Genomic DNA, 26,077 nt, shown 5'->3' on the forward strand with positions numbered 1-26,077 from the left:
TACAAGGGACTGGACTTCAGGAGAGGGTCTCGTTTTCAGCAACCACTGTGGAGTTTGTGAGCACAAGAGGCAGTTAGTGGGGTCCGAGCTGCTGCCTCCTCTGAGGAACAAAGCCTGTGAAAGGCCAGTGACCTGTGTTTCTGGTTCTCTTTAAGACACATTGTGTTAGGAGCCGTCATTAGTATCATCAACCCCCTGGGCTGTAAGAGTCTGGGTGGGTACTATTCTGTACTGGATAACAGGACACCTCTTTCATATTTTAACCGTGGGAGAACACTCCAGAGAAAGTAGCACATCCAAGCAGACTGACCCATCAGGGTAAAGACAAGAGTTAAAGGGAGATTTGTCAGGGTAGCTTTGTACTTTGCAAAGTAAATTCTCCTTATCTGCAAAATTTCACTGCCAGGGAGTTGTTTTAGTCTTTCAGCTAAACACAAAATATTTCTTAACTGTCCGAGAGTTTTTTTTTTTTCCTCTGAGAACTTGACCCCGTGTTTATAAAGTTGTTTTTGAGCAAGAGTAAAGCTCCTCTGTTGACTCCCACAGAAACCTGGACAGCAGGAGCCAAGAAGGAGGCTGAGGCCATAGGTGAATTCAATTCTGGAAACTCCTCGCTCCCTTTCCCTGGCACTGGCCCGGCCCAGGACTTGCTCACCCTGTAGGTCTGGGCATAAATTTCACTAAGAAAACTTCTACTTGCAAGAGCCTATGATCCTTTTAACTTTGAGCTCATTTATTCACAATATTTACTGAGAGCCTGTGTTGAATGCTATTTTACTGACTGGAGCCTTAGAAGTAACCAAAATACATAAAAGTACCTAACCACATGAGCTTGCATTCTAATGGTATGTATGTACATACACACACGCACACATAGCTATTTGTTTACTGTCCAGTACAGCACGATTCAACAGAAATGTAACATAAGCCACATACACAATTTAACATTTTCTAGTGGTCATATTCAAAAAGTAAAAGGAAACAGGTGAAGTTAATTCTCAGAATACATTTGTCAACCCAACATATCCAAAATATTATTGTAACATGTAAACCAAATAATGATTATTAATGAGATATTTTGCCTTCTTTGTTATGTTAAATATTCAGATTCTGGGATGTACTCTATACTTACTGTACATTTTGATTTGAATTGGCCACATTTCACATGTGATTATGACTACACAGTGTTCTGGATAGCCTAAATCCACAGGATCATATAATGATAAGTGTGATAGAGAATAAAACAAGGAAGGGGATGCTGACTGAGGGCATGAGGATGGGGCAGGTAAGCTGCCATTTAAAACAGGGAAGCCTCATTTTTTAAGATGACATTAGGGCAAAGGGCTGAAGGAGATTCGGGAGTGAGATGTACGGATAGCTGTGGGGAGAGTGTTCCAGGCAGAGGGAGCAGCAAGTACAAAGGCCTTGAGGTAGCAAAGTAGATGGCAAGTCTGAGGAACAGTGAGGATTCATTGGTTACTAATTCTTCCTTATCTCCCAGAATTAAAACACCACATGGGCTGTGGCTCCTTTAGCCTATTCTATGCTGTGCTCAGTTTCTGGCACATAGTAGGCATTCAAAGATGACTTCAATGCACTATCAGGGAATAGTACAGCAAGGTTGCTTGCTGGGCAAGTAAGAATGATTGTCCTAGGATAACATTCCAAGTATCACTATCTTCCCACCAGGACAGAAGATTCTGAGGTACATTTGAATGCTGCCAACATTTTACACGTGAATCTTTGGTTGATAGCTTTTTTTTTTTTTTTGGCAGTACTGGGGATCGAACTCAGGGCCTTATGCTTGCGAGGCAAGTACCCTACCAGCTGAGCTCTCTCCCCAGCCCCTGGTTGATAGCTTTTTAAGAGCAAAAACAGCTACGTATAAAGGGAGGACTGATTTCTAAGTAGTTTTACCAGTTGGCAAACTTGGTAATATACTTACATGAGTCTCATTTCGAATGAAATTTCGCAGATCTCCATGCTTCATATATGGTAGGACCACCAGGGGAGACCCTTCACTCCGAAGGCAGATTCCCAAGAGTGAGAGAACATTGGGATGGCTAAAATCTTTCATGATTATCCCCTCAGTCAAAAACTGGGAAACTTCTCCTATGTCAGTGATTCCTGAGAAATCCAAAGATGGAGACTTGACTTCATTGTGGGCAAATGCATACTTTGTCAAATTAGATACCAAGAGCAAGGAGATGTAAAACCCCAGGGTTACACCTTGTCCTGAGGCCTAACCTCACTGTTTTTTGTACAGTATATCTGAGTGAATGGAGTCATAGTGGTGGAGAGGTATGATTGCTTTCTTCACCCATCATAAGGGTTACAGCTGAGACTCCTATAAATAAAGACAAGTTAACAACAGAGAAGCAAAACAGATTCATTTAATTGAAGTCTTGTAAGACATGGGAACCTTCAGAAACCAAGTTCTAAGTACCCAGTGAAAGTTCTCCTTTTAAAATTTTTTAATTTTAATGCTTGGACTGATGAAAGATGGATAGATGGGTAGAAAAGTGACTGGACAAAAAGCATATGACCTAATGGTAACAGACTGAGAGGGAAACCCAGCAAGGGCTTGTCTGCTAGAATTCTTTTAGGCCTTTCTCTGGGGCATCCTTTCTTCCTGTGTGTATGACAGGACCCTTCTGGAATGAGGGCTTTATGAGCTACATTCAGACAAGGCAGGCCAGAGAATTTCTTCTTTTTTTCATTTTTAATTTTTTTGTAGTTATAGGTGGACAGAATGCTTTAATTTTATTTGTTTACTTTTATGTGGTGCTAAGGATCAATCCCAGTGCCTCATATATGCTAGGTAAGCACTCTGCCACTGAGCTACAACCCCAGCCCCAGCCTGAGAATGTCTTTATGGTTAGCTCCAAGACAGAAAGCCAGAAGAAGGTCAGAGTAATCTTTTCAGGTGTTGTCAATGGTTTTCATCGGGGAGAGAGGGTCTAGGTTCTATGACCTGCCTTGGTGGGACTAGGGGTGGGAGGTATGGGGAGGAGAACAGAAGGAGAAAGAAAGGCAGGAGAAACTTTGTTTCTGAAGCCCCACCAATATTCTTCAGTTCAAGGTACTCAATGTTCTCAGCATGCCATACTATGGGGAATCATCTGAGGCCCAACGACGTCGCTTTACGCTTTGCCTGCAAGTTACCATGTATACCCACTTTTCTATGATCAAGTCCAGCAATCAGTTTGTCTCATAGAGAACCACAGATGGTCTCTTAAAGAAAAATGGTAGGGAATCAGACCAGTCCATTCCTATAGTAATTATCTATGGGGCACAGGCTGGCAAATTTCTGTAATGGATCAGATAGTAAATATGTGGTTTTTTTTTTTTTTTTTTTTCTTTGTGGGCCATGTGGTTGCTGTTACTCTGCTATTGATCATCATGAAAGACACTATAGACAACAAGTGGCTGTGTGTCAATAAACTCTATTAATGAAAATAAGTAGTGGGCCATTGATCACTAATTTCTGGGCTAGGAGAACTTGAAGACCAAGCACCATTTGGCATCTACATAGGTCCTTTTTAGTCTAGTAGTTTCTAAGCATTTTCAGAGAGAGAGAGATATTGAGGGATTGATACAAGTTTGTATTAAGGAAGTTAACAACAGTAATATATTAATTTGACTAGTATCTCTATGGTGTTTGTGGCATATTGGCATTCTCTTACAAATGCAGTGTATTCCAAGTCCTGGAACAGATACTGGAAGTCAAGGTGGTCTGAAGAGGGGTTGGCATGCACCAATGACAGAGATGTCTTGATGTTAGGAATGTTATATACAGTTCTGCTCTCTTGGGAGACCAATTTATTGTCGACTATACTTAACCCACCACAATTAGGTTTCTTTAATTGCTGTTAGGTTTCTTTAATTACTTTGTGGTCAGACTTCCAACAAAATTAACCACACAATGGTGCTCGGCATGGAGACTTATATTTAAAAATGGCTGAAATAGTTGTAGCAATGGTGTATCTTGCAGGCAAACCTTCTATTTGTGCATTTAAAACTTGTTAATGCTAATGTCAACCTGGAATAGAGGTGGCTAATGTTTTTCAGGCTCCTTCAAAGTATAGGTAGAAAATTAGAAATGGGAGTAGAAAATTCAAGCATGAGAGATGTGTCAACAAAGGTGGAGTCAGGAACACGCTAGTCTGTGGCATGCACTGGGTTGTACCATATAGTAATTTATGGCCATAATTATGTCTCTTGGTCATCAAAAACAACTTAGGGTATGTTTGGAAACATTCCCTGTTTCCTAAACAGAGTATGTATTTAATCTTAAGAAAAATTTCCCAATAGCAGCTAAATTTTTAGGAAATGTTCCAGCAGTAAAAGGGGGCAGGTTTCACTTCTTTAGGAAGTTCATTTATATGGAACAACTCACTCCCCAAACAGGCAGATAAAGTATTACCATAGTTATAATTTTCTAATTTTCCGCCAGCATATTTCTCTCCTGTTTGTCTTATTTCATTTTTTTAATCTTTTCAATGGAAGTTGTGGTTAAAAGATAATTGCAGTAATGCCTCTGGGTAAAATGAGTCATTACTACCGTAAGTGCCAACATGCTTCCAATAGTTTCCATAAATGTCATTTGCAAAACAAATATTATAAGCCCAACACAGTTAAACGATACTCAACTCATCCAAAAATCTCATTTTTCCTATACCCTTACTTATGAGGGCTCTGAAGGATAATTTTAGACGAAATATTTCAAAGAGTTTAGACTAAACACATTTTCAGAATTGGATTCATAATTTTTTTTCCACGAGGAAAAGTGTAAAACAACATTTTATTAGTTGATTTATTAGTCTGCAAGTCACAAAAGTATCCTCCACTGTTAAGTAAAATGTAACTTACTATTCAAAGATTTTACAGCACAGTGAATTTTCTTGCCATCATTGTCCAACAAAGTCCCATGATATACACAGCCAAAATGCCCTGTGTGAAAGAGGGGACTTGGTTAGAGTTGTGTACTGCTTAATTATGCAACAATTATTTACCAAGCCTTCCATGGCCTTTTTTCTATATGACAAAAAGGTCTATTATTTTTGATAGTTTGATTAATAATACCATTACACATGTATATATGTGTTTGTGTATATGCAGATGAAGTACTTTTTTATCCAGGATAGTAGCAATATGATTACTTAATAAATATAAAAACTGCAGGTGAAATGATATTAAAGGTTAATAGGATAAAATATTCTACTATGGCAGAAGCACTGAAAACAGGAACAACATCTGCATAAAACACAATTATTATTTCTAAGGATTAAATCATATTTTAAAATATGAAACTCAAGTTTTACCTGCATGAAGAAACAACAAAATAAGTTCCCTATATTCCAGTAAACCAAAATAGAATAATAATGCTGCCATTAGAAATAAGATTAGTATTATAGAAGAAGGATTTCCCCCATTAGTCACCAGTTAATATGTAAGCCAGGTTGGCAGAAATTGAAAGGCAGTTGCCCAAATGAAGCAAATTCACTCTGACTCATTTCATGCATTTCCCTCTGGCTCTAACCACATCATTTTCCCAGTGGTAGCCTTTCATTCAGTGGCAATAATTTTTCCCAGAGGTGCCAAATATCTGATAGCTGTGTAAGTCACTCATCAATTAATCCGCTCATCCAGCCAAGATGCCCCGAGTGCTTAGTATGTGAATGTCAGGCATTAGGTAGCACAAAGGTGAAGAAAATAAAGCCGACACTCATGAGTGACTGCTTACATTCTTCCAGAGAAAAACATATAAACACATACTAGTTAACATTTATAGACTGTTAATTACTATTATTTCAAAAGAGCAATAATTGCCACTTTAGCACTTCTCATGATAATTTTACAATGGGTAGAACTGGAATGTAATTAGTGAGGCTACCTACTCCAAAATTGGTGAAATCACTGGGATTTATAGGCTGATAACACAAGTATACATTACTCTGATGTGAGACATGGAAACATGTTTGTGAACAGTGAAACCCTTTTAGGGAAAGAGTAGCATGCTCAGAATTAAATTCTGAAGGGTGTGATTGAGGAATATTTGGATGCCGCCACAGGAAAAGGAGAAGGTCTCGTGTTCATGGAAGGCAATGAATCCTGTCAGTTTCTCCTGCATCACACTGGCACATGCCTGTGCTACCTCATGCAGCACATACAGAATCAAAGGGATCAGAGGCCATTCAGTGTTAGGGTAAAAGCATTTTAGAAAGGAAAAAAAAAAAAAAAAGAGTGGAATTAATTTCTTGGCTTCTGGTTGCTTTCTTTTCCTGTTAAATATTTCCTCAAATACTGTTTACGTTAGCTGTTACTGCTGCTCTGGCTAGCTTATTACAAATATTCATTCTTCTTTGTATAAAGAAATTGGAGTGCATTGTGGAGATGATATATGTTGCTTCAGATCAGGGGAATGCTATAAATTCCCTGTCTTCTGATGCTGTCCAGCAGTATACAAACTGCTATAAACCAGGACTTTATAGAGTTTGTCGCTGTTCTCACGGTAAAGAAAGAGTAGAAGGAGATATGAGTGAAAATACTGGAATCGAGAAGAATGATTAAAAAAAAAAGAAGTATATGACATCTTTCAAGAAACTATAGTTGCCAGTGTAAGAAGGATGAGGAAGGAATGCAATTTCTTTATAACATGTTTGGGAAGTTATCCAATAGCCTTGGATGCACAGGGGCAAGTCCCCCTGGATACGATTTGCAAGACTGCATTTCTACAGAACAGAAATCAAACACACTCATTATCAGTGCTCTGTCAGTTGCTTTCGCCATTGTCTGAGTTCCTAATCTGCAGAAGATAAAATGCTTACTGGAAAATCGTATTTAACGAAAAGCTGGGTGGAAATACTTACCTCTTCCTATGACTTCATTGAAATGCACAATCAGGCTACTGGGCCCAATCACTACGTGCTGAACTGCCTGGACCAGCTCTGGATTTAGAGCACTGAGGTCAATGTGGACCGTATTTTGAAGTAATGGACTGGATATGTCAGAGTCCCCACTAGTTAGGATGGGGGACAGGTCCGTCAGAGGATACTGCCCTTGTCTGCATGATCCATTCTGAGATGAGTTAGGAAACTGGTCTGCAAGATAAAACAAAATGACCAGAAAAAAGGAGTAAAACCTCACTTAAGGGAGGCTGCAACGGGGGCAGCAAACTGAATTGACAGTGAAGCCTGAGTTTTAAAATTAAAGAAATGGTAATTAGAGCATCAAATGAGGCTGGGAATAGCCTTTACAAAGGAAATGGCTGATAAAAATAGTAATAAATTGGGAAAAGATATTGGCTTATCTGTATACAAGCATTTATAAAACATTTGCAAATCTTTTAAGTAGACAATCCATTCATTTTGAAAGCTTTTTTACCCTTCTCATTTGTTTAGATGTTTCTCTTTTTATTAACAGCAAAAATCCAGGCTCGGAGTTTATTTTTGAATATATCCTTAAAAATGGGAAGCAGCAAAGATAGTCAAGCAATTGCCTAATCTCATAAAACCCCAGCTCACGTGTAAGAAAATGAAAAGAATGTCTTTGGAGAGACTGGTGTTTATTAATGGAAATAATCAGTATTGTGCAATTCCTAGCCAAGAAAAAATATGTAGAATAAAATACACATAATTACATAGAGACTGAGTATTGCTTTTCTAAAATGTTTGGGACAGAAGTGTTTCATATGTCAGTTTTTCTCAGATTTTGAAATATCTACATTAATTTAACTCATTGAGGAGCCCTGATTTGAAAGTCTATCTGAAATGCTCCAAAATCCAAAATATTTTTGAATGCTGATATGATGCTCAAAATATTTTAGATTTTTGAACATGTTGGATTTCAGATGTGGGGGGTTAGGGATGCTCAACCTATATATATATACATATATAATGGCCATATTTTTAGAGCTAAAATCTTTTCAGGGCAGTGGTACATTCTCCACTTTATGGTGATAGCAATAGATTTAGTGTTATTGATATTCAGAGGATGCAGCCTGGTCAGTGTGCCATCCCCACTACACAGGAGGGGACTTGGACAGGAGTCCGCATTCCTCATAATTCCTCATTGAGTCTTTACAACCGAAGCTTTATAAGACCTTCAGGCAAGGTTTCCTTTTGCAAGAAGTTTTGTTTTTTTTTTTTTGCTTCTGTGTTTCATTTCAGGGTGAAGGAACTGTGGTGCTGAATGTACATTTCTCACTGCCAAACAGGACGGAGAAACACCAGTTGCTCTGCTCTTGATGCTGGAATCTGTACATGTCAAGGAAGGGGCATAACAATTAATGATCTGAAGATACTTCAGGCAGGTGTTGAGGCATTCCATGGAGGAGAGGGTTATGTGTGTTGGGGAGGTACCTTTTGGCACCAATTGTTAATATTGTTTGTTTACAAATCAACAAGAGAATCAGAATTTGAGCCAAAAAAGTTGGTGATACCCTATTTCTAATCCTAATTAAGCATTTTTAGTATTTTCCACAGTGGATAATAGGTTAATAATAAATAATTGGCCAGAACAGTAAATCTCAAAAGTGCTTCCAGAGAAGCTTTGGGGGCTACCTACAGTCATGGTAATCACTAGCTGGAAATAGGGCAGTGGTGACCGTCAAGGAAGGATGTGGAATGTATAGGAAGTACCTGGAAATGTTGAATGAGTGAAGGAAGGAGGAAGCCTAGTTCAGTGCCTCCTCCTTTAATTTCAAGGTCAGGTTCTCCAAACCTTCCTCAAGGGGCTGGAAGAGCAACTGAGCCTCTCTAAACTCAGTCCTTTCATCTTAATTCCCAAACCTTTGCACCTAGAGAGCAGAGCTGTAAATTCTCAGAGGTGCAGGGATTGATGGAACTCCATAGTGGGACACAAGACAAAGGTCCTTTGGCAGGGAAGTTCTACTGAGCTTTTAGGTAAATTCAAATATGTACAAAATGAATTTAGACCACCAACATGTGACACTGGTGTAACACCACAGAGAATTCTGGGTCTCTCTGAAAGAAGACGGTCAGGCTGCCCTAGCAGTCAAAGAGAAAAGCTCTGTGTTCGTCTCTTCATCAGGTTTTTGGTGCGTATTCCCTCGCTCTACTCTCCAGGTGACCCTCTTCTGCCTGTGCTACCTCTCCATGTCTCTAAGGAGCAGGTTCAGAGTAGATGGGAGGAAGCAGCTCATTGTTCTTAACAATGATGACAGAGGTTTGGTGAGTAAGGAGTTTGAAAGATTAGGAAAACTTTTTTTTTTTTTAAATTTGTGTTAACACTTTCTTAATTTTTAAAAATAACTTTATTTATTTATATTTTTCATGTGATGCTGAGGACTGAACCCAGTGCCTCACACGTGCTAGGCGAGCGCTCTACCACTGAGCCACAACCCCAGCCCCAGGAAAGCCTTTTTAAAAAGAGAACTTGTGAACTTTATCTCAGGTTAGAATTACTAATATGAATATGAAGTCCTAATTAGATCTAAATTTCAAAACTACAAATTAGGTTTGCTTTGTCCATGTTGTTAAATAAATGGATTTCTAAAGGTGAATGGAATCAGGTAGGCAAAGGAAATGTTTACAATGTTTATAGAAATAACAGTAAGCTTCAAAAAATAAGAGGCAGTAAGTATTGAAAGAGTTGAATGCCTCATTGGTCTTGTGCTCATTGGATGAGCAACTTCTAACTTTCCAGGATCCCAATCTGCCCGTGACTCATTTTATTTGTCCAATGGTAAATATTCAACCAGGGAAATGCTTGTGCTTGACTCATGTCCTGTAACTTCTAAAGATAATGGACCTGATACAATACAGACATTTTGCTTTGACCAGGAGATTTTTAAATAAAACAATGTGAAAAGCTCTGGTTAACCCTGACCATTATTAGGCTTAGTGTTTTACACAGCAGTGATGTTGGTCTCTCCTTGCTTCATAGAATAAATGAAGGTTTTTTTTTTTTTTTGATAAGACTCAAAATACATTCAATTCTGGAATGTTGTAGGTAAAGTGTTGTGTTCCTTGAGAATGCTTCAAAAGATCTCTAGTGGTATAATTCAAAAGTTTGGGGTTTAATAAGGTAAAAATGTAGCAGTTCTGACTTCTATTTAAATAAAAATATCCTTTGTAACTTAGCTCTTCCAGGGTTGTTAAAGAGAGTGTCACAATTTCTTAGCTTTGTACTCAGTTAAGTTACCTTTGCTCAAATGATTTTAAAATTAATTGTTTTTGGGGGAGAATAGAGCTCACAGACTCTGAAATTAATATAATATATACATAGGTTCATTTAAAGGAAGAACCATGTAATTCTGCATCAAATTAAATATTCCTTTGGCAGAGGGAACTACTTCTTTTCTAGGTTTATTAAAATTTTAAAGGCAAAAGCAAAAAGAAACAGCAATTCCACAACCCACAGAAGTATATATACAGGTACCTCTCAGGACAATAAACTGAAATATACCTTCTGGAAAAGTAGCTCGGTAGTCCACAGATTCATTTGAAACCATTTCTGCAGTTGGACTCACACTCCGGGCACTTACAAGCCTATCCAAATGAGGAGTGTGGACTCTTGCATCATATCGAACCAAGTCACTGCCAAGATCTTAAAACAGAAAGAGAGAAAGGGCATGTTAGACTTTGCTGCCACGTTGAAGACTCTACCCAATGCCAAGTGTCATGGACTGCATGAGACAGCATACATGGATCTGTGACAAGGTTAAATTGGAATGACTGTATTCTTAACGGAACTTCTAGAAACAAACAATAACAAAAAAAATGCACCTTTAATTTGCTTTCTCTTTTTCATCCACAGGAAAAGCCCGAATAATAATAAGAGTATTACTGATATGGAGACGACACCAACAACCAGTCCTGTGAAATTCTGATCTGGTTGAACTATGACTTTTCCAAGGACGGTTGAAGTGACTGCTTGCTTCCACTAAAAATGACAAATAAAGAAAAGTCAGAATTTGGCCATGATAGATATAAAATACACTATTCAGAAAGAATTACAATTTCTCTGGGCCCAAAATACCACTTGGTTACTACTGTTCTGGAAGTGGCATAATTGCCTCAGGGTAATAAGAGATTCCTCAATTCTGCCTCAGTGTTTGAATAATTAGGGATTACTAATCCCTCAAAGTATTGATCCTTAAAGTACTTATATGATGCATAGCTGTTTGTAGTTATAACTAGGTATTAGGGATAAAAAGATAAAATACAGTTTTTTATCTTGAGGAACTAAGGAGTATTAGAGGGGACAGATACACAAATAGATTATTAGAGTGTAATGTGAACTATACCATGGGAGTACGAACAAAAAGTAAGAATTAATTTTGCCCCATATGGGAGGTGGGGTGGATGGCAGAAAAGACTTCCCAACAGAGGCAAATAATCATATTATTATAGGACAATAAAATCTCAGAATATTTTTATGTCAGTTTTTAGAATTTTTGGCACTGGACATTGAACTGAGAAGCACATTACCATTGAGCTTTACCCTAGACCTTTTCAAGAATACTTTACTTGGAGAAAGGGTCTTGCTAAGTTATTTAGGATCTTGCTAAGTTGCTGAGGGTGGTCCCAAACTTATTGTGATCCTCCTGCCTCTGACTCTGGAATCACTGGAATTATGGGCATGGGCCATTGCACCTGGCTTTTATATCAGTTCTGATACAGGGAGGAAATCTTTGAGCTCCCTTCCAGTTCTAACATTTTATGATTTTTGATTTCTGGTCATTCTGAAATTCCAATTCTGATCTTGTGATTCAGTATTTGATTTTCTAATTCTTTTGTAAGTCTCCACTTCATAACTTTATAGAAGACTTCAGGAGCCCTTTAAAAACCACTTAATCTTGTATAAAGAGAATGTGGTATATATACAATCAAATATTATTCAGCCATAACAAGTAATGAAGTATTGATACATGGCTATATTGATGAAACGTGAAAACATGAAGTTAAGTAAAGAGAAAGCTGGACACAAATGGACAAATATTGTATAATTTCACTCACATGAAACATCTAGAACAGGCAAATTCATAGAAGCAGTAGATTAGTGGTTACCAGGGGATCAGGGAGAGAAGGGAATGTGGAGTTACTGCTTAATGGTTACATAGATTCAGTTTGGGGTAATGAAAAAATTTTGGAATTAAATAATGGTAATGGTTACACATTATGAGTGAAATTCGTGCCACTGAAGTTCATATTTAAAAATGGTTACAAAGACAAATTTTATGTTATATGTTTTATCATAATTTAAAGATATGAATGATGCAATATAACAAATATAACATAAAAGTAACCTATACACTTTTAATGAGTGAACTGTAGAGTATGTGAGTTATATCACAAAAAAGCAGTTAAAAATAATGAAAAAAAAATCATTCAGGTTCTAGATTATCTGATTTAGCTATCTACAAGATAGAAGTTTCCAGAAAATAGTTTACTCCTCTCTCCAGTGCATATGACTTCTTTTATTTATGGGGGTCCATACATTTGGGATACTGTGGTGGGCAGTGATACACTGGTTCTGGACTCCAGAGGCGTTGAGAGGTGGGGGAAGGGACATTTATCCTCACTGAGAATTAGTGTGTCATAAAGGAGAGGCAGAGTGGATAGAAAGAACTTTTGAGATCTACCCTTATAAGCCTGGGGAAGGACACACTGTGACAAAAAAACTATTTCTAAAATAACAAGTAGGAATTGAGGCTGAGTTGATGAGCCAAAGCCAACACACAAATGAGCTTTAATGATTTATTTTAAGCCTCCGAGTGACATAATTACACTGGCATCCTTATTTACATCATGAGAGGAATGCAGGAACCCCACCTCTATATTTAGCTCGCTGTTCAATTTCAGCAGGTCATTGGGGACCGTACATAAAATGGCTTCAGAATGTGAGCGTATATTCTCACAGCTCTTATTTCCAACTTTTAACACTTCACCTTTAACTGCTTCAGGGTCAATATCATTTCCCTGGAAGGAAAAAAACAAAACAAAACAAAAAACAACGAAAAACAGAAGAGGCTGTTAACATTTCACAGGTTTGCAGGAATGCTAACAATTGTAGAGGAATATAAATGTATTGCAATGCAGGCCAAGTTGTTTGCAAAGGCATGTGATTTTATGATGCTCATTTTTGTGGGAATTGGGATGATGGAGGGGAGTATGACCATTTCAAAGCACTAATTAGGAATTACAGGATACAGCTTTGTCAATAAATCAGATTTTAGAGGAAAGGGAGAATCTTATTTTTCATTCTTATGCGAATGACATCTCACCCATAGTAATCTTACTATTATCTTCATGGGGTATTGATGTTTGACAAAAAGGAAGTCATATAGAGATTTGGTTGCTGCTCTGCTTCCCACTACCTAATGCAATGATTCTCAACCTTGGCTTCACTTTTAGAAGCACACCAAGAGCTTTTAAAAATACTGATACCCAGGTCCTATCTTCAGAGAGCTGCCCTGTGTCAACATATTCCTTTCCTGAGTTGTGCGGTTTCTTCTCATTCTTCTTGCATACTTGAATCCAATACATAAATGAATTCATTTTCACAGAAATTTCCCTAAGATGCCATATGACCTTCATTATGATTTGAGAGCACAATTACATTAGTTTGAACAATTATATTGTTACATGAGGATTTTTCAAAATCACTCAATTTGACATATTTAGTTTACTAAAGTTACCATCAGGAATTTTTAAAACATCAATGTTTTGTTGAAGACATCTATCACTAGCCTTGGGAAAGAAATGCAAACATGCATATGATTTCTCATATCAAGACTTAATGAGTACAGTTATTTATTAAACAAGTCATTACTTTAAGGAGTAATCTATCAAAACCTATTATAATTTTTCTCGTAGACAAAAAACAGCAAGTAGTAACTACAACCCTGCTACTTTGTTTATATAGTCTTTAATAGTTGGTGAACTGCTTTTATATACAATGTTTCACTGGATCTCAACAGAATGGTAAGTCAGATATTATTCTAGGAAAAGGATCTGGAAGATGATATTTCCTTATAACATGAAGCTGAAATAGGAGAAAAAAATGAACATAGACAAACCCTATCCTTATGATATTCCTAGAGGCAGTATGAGCAATCCATGGATCCAGGTCAGCCACACAGGGCAATTCAACATAGAAACACATAAATCTAATAGGTCACTTTGGGGCTTCAAATGACAACTTGTTGGTTAGGTCTGAGGAGGGCCAAGGCCCTTACTCACATATTGGAGGGAATTCAGAGAATGACAGAGAAAAGATTAAAGAGCTGGAGGGCTTGATTTATGAGAGAAGGACTAAAATGCTTGCTTAGATAATAAGTAAGGTTGGGGGAAGGGATGAACTCACTGCACTTACATCTCCAATGCTCATTCTTTTAGGCCTAGGAGCTTCTTGGATGTTAAAGGCAAAATGAGAGCAGATCATACAGTCGAACAACTGAATCTCTTTTCACACACCAAGGAATAAATGTTGAGCAATGACGTACTTGAAAAATTACCATCAGTTTTGTGTATGTGATTATCTTAAAAGCTGAAAAGCTCAGATATCACAGAAGTGATACTGACAGTCCATGCTGTATGAAAGGAGCTGATTTCCAACCAGGAGAAGGTACAGGCTGCTTTTTGTCATTTAAAGTAATCATAACATTATTGAGGTATTAAAAATGTGTATGTTTAGAATTGTCATTATATATTTCTTACTATTATTGATTATCAGCTATTAATAGAAAGATAACACATTTATAAAATCAGCTCATTTCTTCAGTCACTGAAATGATAAAATATGGGCTTTTAACTAAAGCAACAGAAGAAGTGCTGGCCATTTAGCTCATCTCGTAGAGTTCCTGACTCTCATGCTGGAGGCCTGGGTTCGAGTCCCAGCACTCTGGGATTGTGGGAATAACAAACAAACGAAACAAACTTCCATCCTAAAGCAACAGAAGAGGAGCTTTCTGATCTTTAATCACACATAGAACAATTCAGAGTTAATTGCTTCATTCTATCCTGCAAAGACATCCCCATCTAGGTATTATTGTAATTCCTGCATTATACGGAGAACTAAGTTTCAAGGAAGGACTAGGTCACAAAGGAGATCAAATTTTACTTGATACAAAACTGGCTTACCATCTACCATGTGTTAGACCCAGGGTTCAACACTGAGAACATAAAGATGAATACAGATGCTTCACTGTAATGGCAAAGAGGGTGCATTTCTAAAATGAATACCAGTGGTTGCCAATGTGTTACATTAGGATATACTTTGTCTTCTTCTTCTCTAATTCTAGCCAGGTGAGAACCTTTTTCTTTTTCTTTTGGTACTGGGGATTGAACTTAGGGGTATTTTGCCACTGAGCTACATGACCAGCCCTTGCTATTTTTCATTTTGAGACAGGGTCTTCCTAAGTTGCTTAGGGCCTTGCTAAGTTACTGAAGCTGGGCTTGAACTTGCAATTTTCCTGCCTCAGCCTCCAGAGTTGTTGGGATTACAGGTGTGCACCACCCCACCTTACAGAGACATAATGTTTCTAATCTATTCAGGTCAGGGGATGCTACAGGTCTGAAATGGTGACAGAATGGAGCAAATGGGAATGAAAATGAGTAAGAGTTAAAAAACAGCATTATAACAGAAGAGATCCTGCATGTTTTCTCACATCCAGGTGGTGTGAGATGAGTCTAAAAGTCAGCAAAAGTAGCAAGGTACAAGTTGGTAGCAGGACCAAGTCAGGAACAGTTCAGCTCAGGGAGGTTGCCAGAAGAAAATCAGCGACTTGGTGGGTTGAATGAGGTAAACACTTCATTTGGGAGTATGAGTATCCGCTTAGAATCCAGGCCACAGAATCTTCACAGAAACTTTCAGAACTGAGTTCAGCAAGATTACAACAGGTAACTGAAGGAAAAAGTTCCAAGTACATTTGAGGAAAGCTGGGCTAACCAAATGTAAGCTGGTCTCCTCACTGGCTGCTGGGGACCTTTACTACTTCTGTACTTGGGGAACCTTACTGAGAGCCACTGTGGAACCACAGGTGCTGCCTATGTGCCCTGGGATACATGTTTTCACAGAATACCTGCTGTGTGCAGCCCAGGGATATACTATTGGACAGTAAGATGTAAGTGCCATCAAATAAGTCTCGATGCTGGACCCAGTGACCTGAGAAAGGAACCCCTTCCCTTCTATCTAGTCTGGAGTGAGAACTGGCCTCGGGGTAGTTGTGACTGAGGTTGGCCTGCAGTTGCGGTAAATTAGTGGCGGGAAGGAAGAAAACCACCTCTGGTTGGATTATCTGGTCCCTTCTAGACCTTTTCCATGCTCAGTTACTGATGCCTGGCCTCCACCTGAGCTCTCAACATTTGTTCTTGTGTTCACCGTGTTATAACTGAGTCCCTATTCCCACCTCAGTTCATCTTCCTGCCCCCCTCCTTTTTTAAAATTTTGATTCATTGTACACAAATGGTGTACATGAAGCAGAGTCATGCCATTTGCATATTCATACATGTACATAGGGTAATGATGTTTGTCTCATCATATTATCTTCCTTCCCCTGCCCCCTCACCAGGCTCTCATTTCCATCTGCACAATCCATCCTTCTATTCTTCCCTTACCTCCCCCAGCCCCTGTTAAGTATCGTCAACCACTTATCAGAGAAATCATTCGGCCTTTGGTATTTAGGGATTGGCTTATTTCATTTAGCATGATATTCTCCTACTCCATCCATTTACCTGCAAATGTCATAATTTTATTATTCTTTATGGCTGAATAATTTTCTATTGTGTATATATACTGCAGTTTCTTTATTCATTCATCTATTGAAGGGATTGAAGGGCCTCTAGGTTGGTTCCACAGTCTAGCTATTGTGAATTGAGCTGCTATAAACATTGATGTGGCAGCATCACTGTAGTATGCTGATTTTAAGTCCTTTGGGTATAGGCCAGGTGTGTGATAATTGGGTCAAATGGTGGTTCCATTCTAAGTTTTCTAAGGAATCTCCACACTGCTTTCCAGAGTCGCTGCACCAATTTGCAACCCCACCAGCAATGTATGAGTGTACCTTTTTCCCCACATCCATGCCAACACCTATTGTTGCTTGTATTCTTGATAGCAGACATTCTAATTGGGGTGGGAGGACAGCTTAGGATCAGATTTCCTTAACATGACTCCCATAGCACAAGAAATAAAAGTGGGAATCAATAATTGTATAGAATCAAACTAAAAAGGTTTTTCTCAGCAAAGGAAATTATCAGCAATGTGAAGAGAGAGCCTACAGAGTGGGAGAAAATCTTTGCCACGTATACTTCAGATAGAGCACAAATCTCCAGTCTGTAAAGAATTCAAAAAACTTTACACCAAGAATACAAATAACCCAGTCAATAAATGGGCTAAGGAAATGAGCAGACACTTCACAGAAGAAGATCTACAAGCAATCAACAGATATATGAAAAAATGTTCAACATCTCTAGTAGTAAGAGAAATGCAAATTGAAACCTCTGCCCCCTTTTGAGCTGAGTTCTCCATACTGGCCTTTTGAAGCATATCTATTACCATACATCTCTATGTGCACCAAAATAAGATAAAGCTCCAGGGCAGTGTCAGGTCATCCTCATTTCATGTACATCTCTACTGTCTACTTTCCATAAAACATGTCCACGCACAAAAAGTCACATAAGATAAGGTTTCTTTAAACATGATCATATTTAGATATTTGTGAAAAGTTTAGAGCTATTTCACTTAAAGAACTGTATAGATGTCTATATCTACACAGCATACAATAGAAGAGTTTCTCTTTTATGAAGGGTATTTTATTTATTTTGGCATACATTAAATGAACATTAATATGAGAAGCATTGCAATTTAGTTAACTTGCTGGAGTTTGGATTTAGGAAGGTGGAATGTGAGCCCTAGTTCTGTTGTTTGCTCTCTGGGTGACCTTAAGACAAGTAAACTAATCTTTCTAAACCTGTTTTTCTAACTAAAAATGGGGATAACCATTACCAACCTCCAAGCCTCATAGGTCCATGTAAAATTCAAATGAAATAATATAGGTCAAAGTACTGCATTCACTGTAAAATTCCTCATAAATGTGAGCTGCTGTTGATGGGGGCATTGTGTTCTACCATGCACTCGGTCCACAACTGGCCTCACGGACTTGAAGCCTTGTTCATGAACTACCTCCTACATCCATGGGACTTCTGATTCATTCTGAGGAGTGACTGATCTTTGGCACCTATTGTATTCTCTTGCCTCAAACTTGGCTGCCCTTCTGCACACTGTGTAGTCACTGGGTTAACTGTTCACTAAGGCGACTCTTACAACTGGAGCTGGAAACTCCCATAATACCTTCTTTGGCCAAGGAATCCCTTCAGTTGGTTGAGGAGCATGAGCTCTTCCTGGAAGTAAAGAGTAAATCTCATTCCAAACACATGGTTCTTTTCACAGCACTCTCACTGATGGAAGACAAACACACTTTACACTCATGGTTTGAATGGTAACTGAATGAGCTTAATATGATATAAAATGGTTGCCTTTCTTTTAATAAAAACACACTGTTGCTTATCCAGAAAAAGTCTTCTCTTTTCATGGTTCATTTTCTTTTGTTTTTGCCTTAAGAAAGGCAGAGGTTTAAATGTAATCACCTTTAGAAACTGATAAAGGGTTAAACTGCTGTCACAACAAATGCATAAGTGTTCCTATATACCTTAGATTCCTTCTTATACTTAAGAAAAATGGAATAAGGGATTGAATCATGATACCAAAACTATCACTCCTGGCCCCACTGTTTACCGCTCTGTGACATGTCAGGGGCTATACACTTGTTAGAGAAAAGGAATAAATCTTTATATAGCCAAGGAAAGGAAGTACTTTGTGCCTATCTCCAGAAACCCCTGGGCTATGTTATTAATAACATAAATAGGATGAGGATGATGTCAAATCACATTTTTCTTGGTCCAACAATTTTGGAGGACGTTGAATAAAGGGTATTTACTTTATAGAGAAAGAAGTTTTCTCTTCTGTGCAACATTGTGCTTGGAAGTGTAGATAAAGAACCATTTATCTCTAATCTGTCCATCATGGATACAGGAACAGAAAATAGAGTTTCTCTAGGCGTAAAACTATTTGCACATAAACCTTTGTTTTCATCAAGAAAACCAAATGGAATCTTTCAAACAGCAAACACAGTAATTGTTGAAAGCAAAAGGTCACACTAGATTAGTTTTATTGAAAAAAAGTGATAAAAGCTCTTTCTCCTTTTCTAAAACTAATTAAAGAAGTAGATGAAAGAACTCTGCTGTGGTAAACGTGCTGTTCATTGAAGCAGGCTTCCATTTAATTTCATGCTGGGGCTGCTTAATTATTGTGCAAAACACAATTGTGAGGTTAGTAAACATGTATGAGTGCAGCACGTGCATGGGTTGTTCAGTAGATAAAGTCTTGTGGAAAAAGTACGAAAATTTCAGAAGAAACACTGGTAAGATGGAAATGACCCAGGGCAACCTATTTTTTCTTTCTTTTCTCTCTCTTTTTTTTTTTTTTTGCAGTACTGGGGATTGAAACAGGGTCTTGTGGCAAGCACTCTACCAACTGAGCTATATCCCTAGCCCAGGGCAACCTCTTTTACTTCTAAATAAGGATGATCCTATTGCTCCGTGTTCATATTTGCATGCAGATAATCTTTCAGGAAAACATTTCTGAATGTTTACAACACGCTGAAGGATGAATATTTCACTGTTTTTAATGACTGGGGTTATGGATAATTAAAGTTCTGATCATTTCACCTATTTTATTATTATTTGAAGTAAAAACAACTGAAGTGACATTACAGAGCTGTATTCCAATCTTTGTTCTGCTACTATTTCATTACTTGTCAAACCACTTAACCCTCTGGACTTCAGTGTTCTTTATTTGCAACAGGCTGGCTTAGAAAGATGATCTGTTATTTATCTCTAATAAATTATATTTAGAAACTAACATATTCCTAAAGTGGGAGAAATCCAGTTCCATTTATAAATCAGCTTAGAGGTGACCACACCCAGATAGAAAGGTCCATGTATTATAAGAAAGTATGGAACTGTAATTGACGCATTTACTTTCATGATCCTTACCTTGTATCTTACAATGAGCACATTCAGTTGTCTGGAAATGTCCAGAGGAAAGCATAGTATCATCAGGACAATGCATTACTGAGAGCCTATTTAATAAATTTGCATCCTGCATTTGCTACAAGAAAGGGTTGTAGCAAATGCACAAGAAAGGGTTGTTAAATGCTTCATTGAAAAGCAATCCACAATCAATCAATCTTATCTTTTAGTCTTATGTCAAAAAGATTGGTTTTTCAGAGCTTAGATATTTGCTGATGTATCATAAGATACAATGACCAAGTATAATGATTCAATTCACATAGCTATGAAGTCCATAAAGTTCAAGTTGATGACTTCAGAGAGCATTTAAAGCAATTCTTACCTTAATTTCTAGTACATTTTCATTACCCATTGAGATCATCACTGGCTTTTCAAAAGGCTTAAACACAGGATTATGTACATAAATGAGATCAAAGTATTTGGAAAGGATCCCGTCTAACATGAACAAGGCTTTGGTCTTCAGGGGGAGTTGCAGATTCAGCTGTTGCAGTGAGGGAGTGGTGCAGCAGATTATCTCTGAATTCGAGCGATGCTGACATGCCTGTAGGAAGACAAAATACTCACTGTCAACAGGACATAGTGTGACAACATCAATAGTAACTTTCACATTTCACAACTTCAACTGAAAATACACAATTGTCAAAAAGATCTGCATTTAATTTCCTAATGTACAAGAACACGTTTCTAGAAACTTGGAAGATGCAAATTTTTTCAAACAAGCCAGTCTTCAAAGGAACACAGCTTCACTGGTCCAGAATAAGCTATGTTGATCGGCAGCTGGCCCTTACTCCATCATTTTATTTTCCTTAAGACAGGACAGTAACCTGGGTGGACTGCTTTCTGGTCTTGTGAAGCAGCTGTGGCTGAGTAGCAGCTGGACTTAGGGGTTAGAAATCCTTGGTCTAGATCCCAGCTTTAACTCAAGCTGTGAGAACAGGCAAAGTCCTTAGAAACTCAGTTTCCTCATTTAGGAATTAAGAATAAAAAGTTATTAACAATGCAGGACACTGCATGGCAAAGTGCTTTCTAAATTGCCAAGTATCATATGGTTAAACTTGTAAGTAAATGTCTAGTTACATAATGATGGTAGTGGTATCGAGTTCTAGGTTCTGTGTAAAATGTTTTATAAGCAATAGTGCCTCAAAATACATTAAACAAAGCTGAGAAAACAAAGGAGAAAAAAAGAAAAATGCACCCTCATAGAAATTTTCATACATTTTGGTATTAATTTGATATCTAATTCCAGCTTGGAGAAACAGACTCTAAGCTGGAATTAGATATGCAAGCAATTTATTGGGAAAAAAAGCAAAACATTTAATTCTTCTGGTAATCCCGAAGGTAGGTGCTGTGAGCATCCAGTTTACAGTTGAAGAAACTGAGCTTGGCAAACAGAGTTCATTAGATCAGGTCATAGCTCTGAGAGGCAGAGTAGGTTGCATATATCCCAGGCCATTATCAATAACACTCACTGTCTTAGCTCTTGTGTTTTGCTTCATGTTTATTGTATATTCTACATTGGTACATCTTTCCCTATGCTCTCTATTTTAAAAATGCTCAGCTATTATTATTTCATGCCCTTTCATCTCTCATTTCAAATCTTCCCCTTTGAAATTCTGATTTATGGAATTTTGGAAAATGTGGTTTCCTCTTGATTGTACTTAGACTAAAGCCAGCAATACAAAGTGGTATATTTAAGGTTAAACAGTTGCGTTTTTTTTTTCCCCCTAAGGAAAAGACAAACAAGCAACAACATCCCTTAGATTTCCTTTTCTTTGACAAGTATAGTTGGAGATAAAACAATTACTTATGCCACAATAGAAAAAGTCCTCAGGATATTCATAAAAAGCACAAACAGAATTTGGTGCTTGGTATGTTCTTTTTTTTTAAATTTTTTTTTTTTAGTTATAGATGGACACAATACCTTTATTTTATTTATTTATTTTCATGTGGTGCTGAGGATTGAACCCAGTGCCTCACACGTGCTAGGCAAGTGCTCTACCACAGGGCCACAACCCCAGTTTGCTTGATATGTTCTTTTAAAAATAATTTAAAAATTTAGTCTACATTTAAAAATGTGCTGCAAGCAGATAAAACAGCAATATCATATTAACAAAATATGACACTATTTAGTTTTATCTAAAATTAATGCTATAGTGTTAAAAACAATTCCTAACATCTTTAAAAGTGAAAATGAACAATTTTACTATCATCAGAGTTATTTTGCATATAACAATGAGAATTCAAAACTACACAATAACCAGCAGGCCTCTGGGATACAATGTGCATTAACAAATTAATATACATTTTGTTAAGAAGATAATTATTTATTATTATTATTATTATTATTATTATTATTATTATTATTTTGTGTGTGGTGCTGGGGATTGAACCCAGGCCTTCTGCATGCTAGGCACATGCTTGCTCTACCACTAAGTAATACTCCCAACTCTGAGAAGGTAATTACTTTCATTTTAAAAGATTTGACCATTTATATGTGATCTATCAAAATGTACAAATGCATTCTACAGTCATGTACAACAAATTAGAACAAATAAAGAATTAAAAAAATAAACTACAATATATCCCTAAAAATTTTTTTGAGCTTATAGGATTAAAGTTATTGTGACTGGATATATATGTCTAGATCAGATGTGATCACAAGTTTTTTTTATTAAATAATAAATATATTCAATTCATCATGCTCAACTTCAAATTCTATAAGGTACAGACTTGGAAGGAACACACATCTCCTTGTGAGGTAGGTGAATAGTGAAATAATAAAAAGTAAAATAGAATCACTGAATTTTTTGCTCCAGTCCAATTCTAATGCACAGTTCTATTATATCAACCTGTTTGTGGCTTAAACAACAGAAGTTTACATTTCTAGATGTGTTACCTGATAAGATTTTTTTCTAGCTCCTCCGTGGGATGTGCATCTCTGATACCTAGAAGGTTTTCAATAATTATTTGATTATAATAAATGACTGAAGCTCAGAGTTGTTCTATGTGTCATCTTAATGCTGGTGAGGGAAATCAAAGCTAATTTAGTCATTATTTTAATAATGGAGGCTTGATATCAATTAGATAAATTAATAATTTCTCAGATTTCTACTTTAAAAAGTCACATGCCAACACCAAAGAGGGTTACTGTTGTTCTTATTTGGTTAATGAAAAATTGTTATCTTGGTTGTGGAAACCTGATGTCTTCTAAATTAATAGCAGTGGTATTTTAACATTGTTTGTGGCAATGTGTGGGGATTGGCTTCAAAGCCCTTTACTTCATGCGGTGACTCCCTGGAGTACAATCTCTCAGGAATATGATAAAAATCTAATAATACCCTTTAGAGGTGATGCAATGTGGCTGATTGAGAAGGTCAAGAAAAATCTCATTTGAGATGACCTTACTGTTTGGTGATTTAGCCTGACATTTTTAGCCCCAAATTGGTTTTTGTAATTAAAGAACATGGTGGCTTTAGGCTTCAAGAAATATTGGATGAGAAATCTCAAAGAAAGTGCTGTAATTCAATCTATCACCTGCCTAGTCCAGACCCTGTTGAACGCAGCACTGAGAACCTCCATTCTAAGTTGAGCGCACAAGTCCAACTAGATTAGAGAAACACATCAACAAAAAGTATGAAATCATTGGAAATAACTCCAACCTTCCTAAGTTCTAAATGAAAATGACTATTTTAAGGTGACCCACTGAAATTGTTAGAGCATTAAATGGGCCAGTGACTTTTAAGGAGGTATTCAGTTAAGTTCTGATTGACTTTGCAAATAAATAAGGAAAGACGGAGAAAAAATAAACAATATCCACACTCCAGGACGTAACTAGTCTAATGCTCTCTCTTGTTACCTGATAATGTACTAACAAAGGGGCAGGAAGAATGATAAGAAGAATGTGGGGCTGGGTGTAAGAAAACATTGCAACCTGCTGCTTTAGAAAGACAGGGATACTGTAGCAAGGTCACAGGCTTTGTCCAAGGGTTCTATTAGGACAAAAGGGTCAATATTCTATGATGCATTAGGGGGCTGGGGAAATGCTGTGATTTTTATATGTTCTGATGTCTTTAAAAACACTGCAACACTGTCTCTGTTAGTAATCTTCATATGTGTCTAAACATTGTGCGTATGTGTGTGTATAAACATGTTTACAATGTCAGCCCAAGACTAGATAATTTTAGTTGTTGAATAAAAAAATACTATTTCACCTATGCTATAAAAAGTTAATTAGCAAACATTAAAGACAAAACTAAATGTCCCACCTGTCCTGTAAGCCAGGTGGTAGAGGTAGAGATGCAGAATTCTGAGTGGAACCATCATTCAAAGGACTTACCACTGTATAGTTCCTTCCTGCTTTATGCACATTAATTACCAGCCTTGGGACGCTAACCGAATTCAGATTTTTTCCAACACCTGTTATTGTGCTCCCACCACTGGCAAAATAAAACAGAAAAATGGTAACATTGAGATATTCTTTCCACCAAGTATTTTAAGAGAAAGTTTCAATTTTTATTGAATGTGGTGATTTACGTGTTAGAGGAACAGCCAAAATCAAATAGAAGTTCAGGGGTAACTCTTTTTCGGGAACAGCTAATTGAACTTGAATATATGACTTAAAATTCATATTTCATAAGCCAAAGAAATGATGAAGATTGAAATTCTTAAGGTTTTTTTTTAAGTTGTAGATGAACATAATAACTTTATTTTTATGTGGTGCTGAGGGATCAAATCCAGTGCCTCACATGTGCTAGGCGAGTTCTCCACCACTGAGTCACAACCCCAGCCCTGAAAAGTGTATTTTTAGTCACCAAATATACAAAAGAAATTTTTTCTCTCTGAAAAAAATACAAAGAAAAAAACATATGGAACTATTGATGATAGATTGATAGAAATAATGGAAATAGGGCCGATTGAACTGAGTCCAATGAGATACTGATTCAAAGGGAGTCTGGTACGGGGAAAAGTTGTGCAAAGCACAACTGAAGAGCAGGAGAAAAAAAGGTTTTTTGTTACTTTTTCGGACTGTGGTTAGTATAGAATTAATGTATATGTAACATGTGCTTACGTACCATGATATCATGTTAAACTGTTTTAGGATAATTTGTTTAAAATGTAATAGAATAGGATGAAATCTTCTAGGCATAAAGTAGCATTGATAAAGTCAAATCATACTCAGAACCTAAATGTAGTTTTTTTCCACTGAATTGGAGAGGCAACCTTCAAAAGAAATGCCACAGTATCAAAGCCAGAGATAAAACTGCAATTCTTCTTGACTCTATAGTCAAATCATCCCTCTGTTCATTACTTTCTTACACCCGTCAGAAGTTTTTACTTACCTAATAAAGGATTTGGTTGGGTGAATTTCATAGACAACGGGGTCTTCCCGGTAACTGAAGCTGCTGGTCTCTCGGTTGGCTAAGTCAATTTTCAATTTCACCGGAAACTCAGCTGAAATGGTTTGGGCTGGGGTATAACATTCGAGAATACTATTTGACACACTGAATGACAACAAAAAATAATAAAATAAAATAAGAAAATGGACCTTTGCTATTAGAGATACATATAATTTAGAATTATAAAGGATCCATAAATCAAAGGGTATAACTCAATGGCTCCTAAATGGGAATTTCCTGTGGAGATTGAGAAAAAAGCCTTTTCTAGTGTAGGCTGTTTACATTTGACTAGAGCCCAAACTTAGCCTTGTTGTTGAAAGGCCATCCTTGACTTCAAAACATTTGGCATTTTCAGCAACCTTTAAAGTACTTTTGTCACTTGAGGAAACTCATCTCTTTCAACTCCAAGAAGCAGAAATGCAACCTCCTTCTAAACCCAATCTCCCCCAATTCTCTCCAAAGTCATTTATTCTAAATCTCACTTGAACTGTTTATTTTAACGTATTGTCAATGACCAGTACCTCAAACTCACAATAAGGTTTTGATACTGAGATATAACAAAAA

General features: G+C 37.2%; 1 protein-coding gene across 1 annotated transcript in view; it reads right to left on the minus strand.

The window, feature by feature from the left end:
• MET (MET proto-oncogene, receptor tyrosine kinase) overlaps positions 1 to 26,077 on the minus strand; it is a 110,827-nt gene that overhangs the window by 12,782 nt on the left and 71,968 nt on the right. Inside the window, exons 9-17 of the mRNA XM_079150518.1 lie at positions 25,457 to 25,618; positions 24,454 to 24,553; positions 20,440 to 20,658; positions 12,801 to 12,947; positions 10,752 to 10,908; positions 10,432 to 10,572; positions 6,873 to 7,103; positions 4,873 to 4,953; positions 1,946 to 2,127 (exon numbers count right to left, since the gene is read on the minus strand). Of these exons, the coding sequence (XP_079006644.1) occupies positions 1,946 to 2,127; positions 4,873 to 4,953; positions 6,873 to 7,103; positions 10,432 to 10,572; positions 10,752 to 10,908; positions 12,801 to 12,947; positions 20,440 to 20,658; positions 24,454 to 24,553; positions 25,457 to 25,618 (1,420 nt within the window). The remainder of the gene's footprint in view (positions 1 to 1,945; positions 2,128 to 4,872; positions 4,954 to 6,872; positions 7,104 to 10,431; positions 10,573 to 10,751; positions 10,909 to 12,800; positions 12,948 to 20,439; positions 20,659 to 24,453; positions 24,554 to 25,456; positions 25,619 to 26,077) is intronic.

The sequence above is a fragment of the Sciurus vulgaris genome (assembly GCF_902686455.1).
Source record: "Sciurus vulgaris genome assembly, chromosome: 8".
NCBI lineage: Eukaryota > Metazoa > Chordata > Mammalia > Rodentia > Sciuridae > Sciurus > Sciurus vulgaris.